Source organism: Anser cygnoides, chromosome 1 (assembly GCF_040182565.1).
Source record: "Anser cygnoides isolate HZ-2024a breed goose chromosome 1, Taihu_goose_T2T_genome, whole genome shotgun sequence".
Lineage (NCBI taxonomy): Eukaryota > Metazoa > Chordata > Aves > Anseriformes > Anatidae > Anser > Anser cygnoides.
In genome coordinates this window covers 55,620,051-55,630,865 of record NC_089873.1, presented here as the reverse complement: position 1 = coordinate 55,630,865, position 10,815 = coordinate 55,620,051, and the positions used below count along the sequence as shown (strand labels likewise).

At 38.9% G+C, this 10,815-nt stretch overlaps 1 protein-coding gene across 12 annotated transcripts in view; it reads right to left on the bottom strand.

Annotated features, from left to right (window-relative positions):
- Positions 1 to 82: 82 nt before the first annotated feature.
- Positions 83 to 10,815, bottom strand: part of DMC1 (DNA meiotic recombinase 1) — a 31,001-nt gene continuing 20,268 nt past the window's right edge. For 11 of the 12 annotated variants that reach the window (XM_066996231.1, XM_066996236.1, XM_048048213.2 and 8 more), the window contains 11 exons: positions 9,933 to 10,079; positions 9,542 to 9,624; positions 8,895 to 8,947; positions 7,977 to 8,018; positions 6,733 to 6,805; positions 6,105 to 6,196; positions 5,136 to 5,209; positions 4,929 to 5,043; positions 4,020 to 4,080; positions 3,324 to 3,440; positions 84 to 2,623 (listed from right to left, as the gene is read on the bottom strand). In XM_066996231.1, the coding sequence (XP_066852332.1) occupies positions 2,554 to 2,623; positions 3,324 to 3,440; positions 4,020 to 4,080; positions 4,929 to 5,043; positions 5,136 to 5,209; positions 6,105 to 6,196; positions 6,733 to 6,805; positions 7,977 to 8,018; positions 8,895 to 8,947; positions 9,542 to 9,624; positions 9,933 to 10,079 (927 nt within the window). In that variant the 3' untranslated portion in view covers positions 84 to 2,553. Of the gene's footprint in view, positions 2,624 to 3,323; positions 3,441 to 4,019; positions 4,081 to 4,928; positions 5,044 to 5,135; positions 5,210 to 6,104; positions 6,197 to 6,732; positions 6,806 to 7,976; positions 8,019 to 8,894; positions 8,948 to 9,541; positions 9,625 to 9,932; positions 10,080 to 10,815 lie in introns of all 12 variants that reach the window. The other variant, XM_066996271.1, reaches the window with a different exon arrangement.

The following is a 10,815-nucleotide window of genomic DNA, read 5'->3' as shown; positions in this document are numbered from 1 at the left end:
TCTTCCGCGGGCTGCGCGCGGAGGGTTGGCGGCGGGTCGCGGCGTTACGCTACTCGCGCGGCGTAGCGGCGCTTGGAGAATACGGCCTGGCGCCCGCTGGCCCCGCGGAGGCGGGCGGCGGGGCTGAGGGGATGATGATGGCGGCGGGGGCACGGGGGACCCGGCCCGGTCCCGGGGGCTCTGTCGGGACCCCTCAGGTCCCCTCGGGCCGGGTTTCGCCCGCAGGGCACCGCGCACGGCGCCGGGAGCGGCAGCAGCCATGATGTGGGCTTTCTGCCCTTAAAAATGGCCTGCTGGGCCCGGGGATCGCGGCTTTGCTGCCTGCGGCCGTGGTCCATGGAGGCTGAAAGTACTGGGTTGTGTGTAACACTTGGGATAGTTTTTAAATTTTAAACACGGGCGGTGTCAGGAGGCCTGTTGTTGCCTTTTAGTCCTGATTGGCTAAACATAGGTAATTTTTTTTGCAGGTAAACAGTTACTTACAGGCAACTACTTGGTATCCATTTAGCTTGCTTGCTACTTAAACGCATGTAAATACACATTACAGCAGCAAACGTATTCCCGATTTTACTGCCCTTACAATGTCACCTTCATAAACTTCATAAATTCTCGGTGCTATTTTGTAAAAGAGAACCTCCTCCTGCAACGTACGGGGCCTGTGTGCTACCGGGAGGTCTTGGCGTGTGGCGTACTGCCGATATTTATGGCCTGTTAGTCTTTGACTCCAAAAATCGAGCAGAAAATCCTAACTAAACAATAAAAATTAAGTGTATATTGTACAATATACAGTTAATTGTGTATTGAATTGTGCAAGAAGTAGAACTTATGGTGGTGACCGTGAAATGTCCTTATATAGATATATAATTATATATATATATATAATAACACATAATAAAATGTGAAACGTGCTGTGCTCGTACTTCTAGCACCTATCAGGCCGTCCTGGCACCAGAATTTTTGCCTGGTGGTGATCTGTGTACACAAGCCAAAGTAAGCCCTCGCCTGAACAAAAGCCACGCAGTCAGCAGTGCTTTCCAGGCTACCAGATTGTCAAAAATCAGCCACACTGGCAGAAGAGAAAGTGAGTCCCCTTTACTTTTGAACCCTTGAAGTTAACAAATAACTCAGCCTGGAGCCAGGCATAAAAACAAGATATGTTAAGAAACCGCTAAAAGAAGGCAAACCCTTTAGGTCTGTCACAGCGTAAACTCGCTGAAGTTAAACTTTGGCTACAGCATCAGGCTTTTCTTTGATGGTTTTCTGGTCACTGATGTGTTTTTACTTCATATTACCTTATGTGTATTAGTTAATCTAAATAAAAAGACAAGATTTTTAACCAGACACCAGCTAGACCCATTCTAATCAGCATTCTTATACAGAAGGGAATAATAATAATAATAATAATAATAATAATAATAATAATAATAATAATAAAAACCCTTCCATTAAAGCATCTTGTGTGTAAATGGTCTAGTCTATTTTGAAACAAATTCCATGAGCATCAGAGGTAATGCAGACTGGATCGGTATTTTGTCCCCTAGCCCCCCCTGTTTCTCTCTTTACTCCCAGTTTTTTCCTGTGAGTGATGCACGCTTTGGCTGGTTTGGAGCTACACCTGTGCTGAGTGGCCTGTGGGCACGCTCTCTTAGCAAGCTGCATCATAAACATGTTTCCCTCAGTGAAAATATGAGTGTCAGCCTCTCCCCCATGTAGTCCCTGCTTCTGTTTTCTTCTACTTTTTAATAAAAAAAAAATAATGACAATATGTTTTTTAAAAAACTCTTTTTAGTATTCTTACTGATACTAGAAGGAATGTTTGTTTCCTTACAGAACCAGACAAAAGGTTTTTAAATGTTGGGTTGCATATGTTCTATTTCTCTCATGAAAGATCAATGAGATTATTGAGAGCAGGAGTTGATTAAAAGAACCCAACAGAAGCAGAGTGCTATTCTAATTTGGTTTTTATTTTTACCTTTAGGAAAAACTATTTTAAAACATTCCCTCAAAAAAATAAAAGTGCTTTAAAAAGAAATTAAAAAAAAATATTTATTGAACATAAAAATGCTTAAGTATTTTCAAGTAACTATTTTTCCTCTACTGTACATGAGATTCTATCAAGTTCTTGGGCTCTTGTTCCTGCCACTGCCTTCTCCATACATTTATCACCTATGTACTTGTCAATTTTTAAACTAATTCTAATTCTGTTTGATTTTACACTACCTCAGAGATTTCTTTAAAGGAACTACAATATTAAACGTGAAAAGACAGCTTTGATTTTCACAAAAAAAACAGGAAATGGATTCTTTGAACAGTTCACGAGCTTGGTTTTTATATCTTTATCTGCTGAAAGTTCATTTGCAAAGTGAAGACCCTAAATGAACCAAATTCTATTAAGATCAATAAAACTGAACCACGCAGAGTTTATCCCACTGTCCTCCCAAAAGCTCTCAAGTGGTTCCAAAAATAAAAAAATGCAGCCAGGGAGTCAGTGACTTTGCACAGATCCCAAGTACCTTGGAGGTTTTCAGCTGTATATTTGAATCTGTTTTCTGCCTATTCTTTGGCATCTCCAATCCCTCCAGCAGTTATTGCGAACGTGGCTTCATTTTCAGGCATCTCAGGACTGGGGGTGGAAAAAAAGAAACTTCTGGTTTTCCCCCATGTTAAATGCAGTCGTGGAACAGTCCCTGAAATGTAACTATAAGCAAGGTGGACTACTTCAACATGGAATACTTCAACATCTTTATGCCTGTGGGCAAACTCTAGAAAGTGATCAATATTATCAAAAACGTGAAACCCACCTCTGAAGATGACACACAAAGGAGGGGAACGGAGAAAGTGCATGAGAAGAAAGGGTTCTGTTTATGCAAACTTTAACTTCCATGTCTTAGCTCCTGACCAGGCACAGCGGTCTCTCTGTGCAATTTCATTAATATGATTTTTAGTGACTTGCATCTGCCACAGCTTAGCAGGTAAACTGCTACCAACTGAGGTCAGCCAAGCTTGGTAATTTAACAGCTCTGGAATTTTCCTGCTAAGGGACCACCAGCCTTACCAGGCTATTTGATAGCCTCTAAGAGATGAGCACCTAGTAGGATTTATGATGAAAGATTACGTAGTTAAATACACATGATATGCAAGATGACTTTAAATCTGCTAATTATTTTCTCCTTTCAGATATTCTCTCAACGTACTGTCCAGAAACGTGGTTAATTTGAAACCATGAATTGTTTCACAGGCTCTTAAGTTTCAGTACCGTGAACTTTGTCACCTTACCCTTGCTCGTAACGTGGCTTCCTTCCCATGAAGGGACGGTGATTTACCTGTCATATATCTTGGCAATGCGCAGCTCCCCCCGCCCTTTCCTCAAACTAATTCGGGTAGTCGAAGCGTGAGCGAGGATGTGGCCCCCAATGGGCTTCTTTGGGTCTGCCTGAAAGCTAAATTAGCAAGAAAATGTTGATGATTCACTGTGCAAATTCCATAGGTTAATGGTGTGATTAACTGGCAGACAAGGCATACTGAACTCAGTAATGAATAATAAATAAGCAAATAAATCAAAAGAGGACTGAAACACGCTTGCCTCAAGACAGGATGTTCAAATGCCCGGTGCAATGCTCAGTGGCATAATTGTCCTCTCATCAGATGGAAGAGGCTCAAGAAATGCACGCCTTAAACTGCATACATACACTGCTCCCCAAGAAAGTAATGTGTTTTGTTTTCAATAGTTTCTGTAGTTTGTTCTCCTTATTCGAGTCACAGTGAAAGAGGCCATCACTCCAGGCAGCAGATAAGCATTTACAAAAAATTATGAAAACTGAGAGAAACCTATAGGTGTCTTCCCTAAATGATTTATCACACCAGAAGGGCCAATGATCAGTCTGAAATAGTTAAAGAAAAGAGGCGCATACCTTCATATCAACGCCTCTCGCTCCACACAATCCCAGTTTTCATCTCTGTTAAATATGCAATAGGGATGAGAATAAATTAACAAAAAAAGAGAAAAAATATCATCTTACGTCATAGTTGCTCCTGGATCAGCGGTCATCTGATTGGTCACAAACACAGCCACGTTATATTCTGCAATAGAAAATAAAGCCAAGAAGGCGGGCTAGAGCAAATTAGAACTCCAAAATATTCTCACCCCCTTGGTAAGAGCAAGGCTGCTAATGAACCACTGCAAATCACAAAGGAAAGAGAAGCAAATCTTCCTTATGTCTGCTGGCTGGGCTTGGTCGGAAGAAGCCTAACTCTGCTCCTGTGTGACTTCAGCTGTAATATTGCCAAATATGCCAAAAATGAGCCCTTTTCAGAGTCCCACTAAACAAGCCTTTCCCAATACACGTCTTCCCTGTTGGCTCCCTGCCCTAGGCCTCTTCTCCGTCCCTCTGTCTGTTCCGCTTTTTTTTTGGTATTTACTGCATAAAAAACATTTGCTCATTCCTCAGCAACATCTCTGAGACATTCCAAAAAAGGAAGAATCCTGTTCATATCATCATCTCCGAGAGCATTGCACAGTGCAGGGAATGAGGCAATGAACACAGCCTACTCTGCTCTCTGTGCCTTCATCCTTTTTTCTTCATGCTTCTTGAGTATTTAGACTGTAGAAATTGGGGAAAGGCTGAATATTTGTCCAGTTCCACAACCTGTCCTCTCATTTAGGACTTAACACTGTTTCTCAGAAAACACTAAACATTGAATAATTCCAAAGACCCCTTAATCTGTCACGTTTAAATAATATATTTTTTAATTAGTTTGATCTTTTTTGTTTCTTTTTGGTAACTGACAGATACGTAAAGTGAGGAAAGATTCCTGGGCCAATGTGTGATTGGATAACACACTCAGACTACGAGGCGGTTGTGCTACCAACAAGTACTGTTTCAGTAACTCCAGTCCATGTTTTCCATATTTTGCAATGCTTCCCTTACCTTCTGATATTTTTTGGAGCCTTGACAGCATCTGAGCGAGTTTCTGTTGTCGTTCAGCCAACTCTCCACGACCACTGAAATCCACACGGAAGAGTGCCATTATGGAGTCAATGATCTGTATTGGAATTATGCTGGATAAGTAAATTCAGTGGGAAAAAATATAGATTCTGAAAGCAGAAAGCTTAGGAGAAAAAAAGTGTCTTGTACCAATAGCTTGAAGATACCAGCTTCCTCATGGAACTTGGCTGCGACATAGTCGAGCAATTCCATCTGATGTTCACCTGATGGGAAGTACGGTTGACAAACGAAATTAGGATCAGAAAGAGCTCTGAAGCAGCAAAAGCCTGGGTTTTAAAATTCCACTTTAGGTGTCTGCACTGTTCATATTTTCACTGCCAGCCGTTTGAAGTGCACTGCCCATTAACAAGCTACATCTACAATACCCTAATAATGCCCAAGTTTCTGAAGACTTCAGTTACCACTTGCCCAGGCAACAAAACTTCTTTGTGAAAAACTGCAGAACAAAGCTGTGCGAAGAAAACTTTTGTATGTGTGTGTGTTGAGAGCTGAAAACGAATACAACTGTTCGAATTCAATGCTGAATTAAATGACACAAAGAAATTGTATTGCCATATTTTCATGTTCATGTTGTATTCTGAAAACAGAAGTCCCATTTAAAATTTCCTTGAAGTTTAAATGCGGTGTATTCTGACAGAGTGCATTCAACTGTCCCTATAAAGTTCTGTTCACAAAATCATAGAGGATTTCTGTACAGAAGTCTATAAATTATATTTAAATATATAAAAATTATAAATATATAAAATATATAATTGTATAAATTATAGAATTAGCTCACATTCAGGCAATCATAGTTACATTAATTGGTGTTTCTGTTACTAAGATGGTACACTGACAACCATCATACACATAGCAACGTTGTTGCAGCAAACTGCAAAACTTTTTGGAGTGCAGTGGAGCTGGAATACTTACACTGAGCTAGTCTGCTACAGTACACCCCCAGAAATAGAAGCAAGCTTGTAACTCCTTTTGTTTATGATTTTTTAATATTATTTATGATCCTCAGGGGACAATTTCACCCAATAAACTGAGAACTATTAAAATAGAAGCCTTAGGGGAAAAAAACAGGTATCATGGCAGTTGCAATGATGGTCTTACTAGTATATGCACGTGCATACAGCACGTTGTCAAGTACGGCATCGTGGTCAACGTTGAAGCGATCAGCAATGTCACGAAGGCGGTCTGGCCGGCTGATGTTAGTCAAGGTTAAGGATTTACCTTTGCACAAACAATGCTCTGAAATACTAAGACTCCATTCCAAAATACATCTATGGAAAAAGAGAGCATTTATTCTGATCCTAGAGAAGACTGACTTTTCACACTGTCTCACATACGCTTAAGAAAATTTTGGGCTCATGATGATAATTGCTTTGTGTTTAGGGTTTGAGGGGGGGATTGATACATGGATAAAACCTTCTATCACCTGTCATCTATCTATCACCTCCTACCGTGTACCATTACTAAGAAAGCATGTTAGATCTCAAAAAAGCAATTAAAAATAAATCTGTATCCTAACTATTTTTTCCAGCTTGGATTAGATCAAATGACAGAGCAACGTCACTGCCTTGTGGGCCACCACGCACTGTGCTCTGCAAGCTTTCTGTATCCATCATAACGTGTTACATGCATGGAGCTATCTGGAACTTCCTTCTTGCTTAAACTCATAACAAACTGAACTGTCTTCCCAGTTCATTGCACCTGTAGCTTTCAACAGCCCAAAAGATACAAAGTGTTTTCAGTATCAATGAAGATAATCTTTCCACCTGTGTAGCCACTTGGTCCTGGAAGCTGAGCTGTCACTAGAATGAATCAGAATGTCAACATGAAAAAGTGGGAAAAATAGTTTCTTACACTATTATTATTTTTAATAAAATCTGATGACTGTTTATCCATATCACAAAGAGCCACCATTTTTAATCAATGTGGAAATCGCTCGTATCTCAAGCCTTACTGCCAGCTTGAAAAGAAAGCCACACCATTTTCCTTTATTGGAGATCAGATGAGATTTAATTAATGGTGTCAAAATTGTGTTTTACTCAGCAACATCACTAAATCTGTATATTTTATATTGAAAATAGGTGAGGGTATTATTAATTAGTTTTTATGCACAAAACACCCTCTTATTCCTCTGCCCAAATTAACAGTATTGATTTTGTAGGTTTTTTTTCCAGCTGTAATTCATATAATCAAAAATTCTTTGGGTATAAATCTTTCCTGAATAGTTACTGATTATGGCTTTAGTTTCTTCGAAGCGAATAAACTAAAATACTCAATTCATTCAGTTGTAATCGTTCATGCAAAAGGATACAACTCTGCTGACTAATTTGGCCATTAGATTGTACTAAATGGAAGAGGCTCCATTTTTGCAGAAGGTGCCACAATCCTTTTATAACAATGGGTTCATTTAAGTGAATGTTTGCCTATCCAGCGCCTAGAAACTATATTCCAGCAGTGTTCATAGTTACAGCAGTTATTATTTACTACTATTTCCACACTGTGAGATAGCGCTGAGGAATCAGAGTCCTGCTATATCTGGCACTGCCAAAATCTATATCTTTATCCAGTTAATACGAGCCAGTAGTATCCTTTCAGTGCCCTTTCAGAATGTCATATTCAGGAAAACCTCCTGAAATCAGGAAATTAAAAGCATTGCTGAGAAAGAATCTTGCCTTTGCCCTTTTCTGAGCAATGTCCCTGTTCCCCTGTAATCCATGTTTTGCTCTCAGGGATTGTTTATGGTCTTCTCCCTCCTTATGGCAAAACTTACAGTATTAAAAAGCAATTATGTACATGAGTTCTGTATCCAAACACAATCAGTAGAGGTAAGAGTCACTGAGATCTTTTTCACTGTATTTCTAGAGATAGACAATTCCAACTTGCCTTTATATGTTGAATTTTGATATTGTGGTAAAGAATGGGTTCAGTGGAAAAAAAAAAAAAAAGCTCTCCATTTTAAGGTAGCACACTTACCACAAAGGGTGTGAGATAGCTGGGTTTTGCCTGTCCGGAACTCTATTAAATGAAGAAAAAGAAAAAAAAAAAAGTCATTTTTTTTTCTTCAGAGTTTGGCAGATTCAGGATTTACAGCAATTAGAAACATACACTTATAAAATTCACTTCTATTTTTACCCTTTGTATCTTTCAATCTAGATATATAAATTATATAATGTGCAGTCGAAATATCTTGCATGAAATGTAGAATCTAAAATGCTTTAATTTGATCTCACTTGACTGCTAATTTCATTTCTACTTTACTGTAGAAATTAAGTATTGCAAGGCAACTATGCAGAAGTAATAATTGAGGGAAGAGTTAAAAATAACGGTTGGGTCCACTGACCAGCCCGATTTCATTTTCAGTAAAATTATCAAGAAGTTTATGAGTTTATTAATTTCACTACATCAATTCATACAAGTCTCCGGTATATCTTTTCTAAAGGGAAGACTATGGTGTTTAACAAACCCTTTTTGTTTTTGAAGCGTTATTTACTACCTGATCAAACTTACTGTAATAATAGGTTAATTGTGAATGCAAAATATTTTATGAAATTCAATACATCCCGAGTGTGCATAAATAGAGTATCTTTTGTGTCAGTTTCATTACTGAGAAGGTACAGAGATTGCATCAGGGCATTAATAATGGCATGTCATACTGAATCAGCATGCCCCCAAGTCTAATGATTACTCATCTCATACTGTCTGCAAGCAAATGACGAGAAAAAATAGGAAAACACTAAAGGAAGTGGATTCTTTCTTTTTCCACTCATGCAGGTACTCGTCTTATAATTACAATGTGGTGTTTGATAGAGGTAATGCAACTTGATTTAAAATCTAAACTATTCTGCAGTTCTTTGTCTGTTCAGTAATACTCATTCAATGTGGTTTTCTCACCTCCAAAAGCCTCAGTGATTGCCATGCTTTCAATCCCACCACCCAGAAGTTTACTGAAGAGAGAGAATTATGATATGGTTAAACCCGCAAAATCACAAGAAGAAAGTTAAAAATAATTTTTTGCTGCTTTAAGAGAAGTTATTTCTGTCCTAAAGCCCCTCACATCATGCATTAAGTGCAGGGTTCTAAATGATCACTGATTCACAAAAAAAAAATTAACCTTCCTTAGTATGTGCAAGAGAAAAAATAATAGAAAGAAAAGAAAGGGGAAGAAAGAAGAGAGAAAATACCTTTGGAAGATAAAATTCCATAAAAGTATCTCAAGAGAGGTATTGAAGACTTACAACTTTGACCTGAGACATGCAAGTTGTGTAACTAGGTGAAAAAATGATGTTGCAGTCAGGATTTTTGGCTGCAAACTCTGTTTATTTACAATGACTATACAAAGTCAGGTTATCATCAGAAAAGGAGCTGTTTCTGTTTCTTACTGTTTCAGGCATCTTTGAGCCAGCGCAGGATCTAAATGCGAGGTAATCTATATATCCTGAGTATTTGTTCTTCTATATTTTTCTGTCTCATTACAGACAATAAATATGATTATTGGAACAACTTGGCCTAAGGCAGGATTAAAGCAGAGGTAAGCTTACTCAAATTCCTGGCTGCCAGTAGAAATATGAAATACCATCTTCCGTTTTTCACTGTACTCAAATGCAGTCAGGAATCCTGGCTCCTAAGGCAGACCAAAGAGAACGTGAGACATTTGTTTTGTTTAGCTTTAACCTGTTGACAGAGCGTGATATCCCGCCTAGGCATCTTCTTCTCCACCCTAGCCTCATTTACATATGTTGGGTATGAAAAGCACCACAGCATTTGTCTGGTTGTTGTAGAGTATAAAGTATTATCCCTTTAGAGTAATGAGCAGAATTATTTTCAAAATTGTCTTGATGACGTGGTGAAAAATTCTGTAAAGAGAAATTCTGCATAGCATTTTGGAAAGAACAGAAAAAATTTAAATTATCAGGAAAGTGACTGCCTTACAATAAGCTTATTTGCGGCTTCTTTAATCTTGTCCACCTTGGCCTCTGAAAGCCCTTTTACATTGCACAGCGCCCGTCTTGTTGTCATCTGGATTCCTTTGATAGTGCAGATCCCAACTGACTTCAGTTTTTTAATATCTGCTACGTTCTGTGAAGAAAGTTCCTTTCTATGAGTACTTGTGACAGTTAACAACTAGAAGGCAAAGTAAACCTTTCAAACACTTTCTTATACACTCAGGCATGTGTATTTTCACAAAGAAACAGATTTACAAGTAAACTCTGTCTTCTCTAGTTTTGGACACCCAAATAACAGAAAATTTTGAGTAACATTGGTGTGAGGGATCTTGGTGCAGAGACATCCTGCTGCTTTTGTGAGAAAGGCACGTTGGGTCCAGTTGTACTTATTTGTCCCCATTCAGTACCAGTCTTTCTAGATCCAAGCTGGTAGTAAAGAAACAGTACCAATTATTTCAGATAGTGTGGAGCATAACCTAATAAACTCTATCAAACGCAGTCTGCCCTTGGTCCCTTAGCACAGATAATCTGTAAACCAGGTAATCTGATCATGGATAATTGGGAGCTGACTTGCATGGGTGGTTTGAAGCTGACTATCTGCTGTGCTGTTTCTGCATGTTCACAGCAAGTCCAGTGTAAAATACAAGTAACCTACCAGATCCAACAGACACTTTGAGCTAGAATGGATTTACTGGAGTTTTTCATTTATTGGCCACAGTATGACTTCAGTCAGCACCCTACTGACACATTTTGCCTCATCTCACCTCATTTTATGAGTCTGACATCACTTGAAATTTAAAGGCAAGCAACAGATTACTCAGAAGAAAACATAACACATGAAAGATTTGGGATAATACTTCAACTTACCA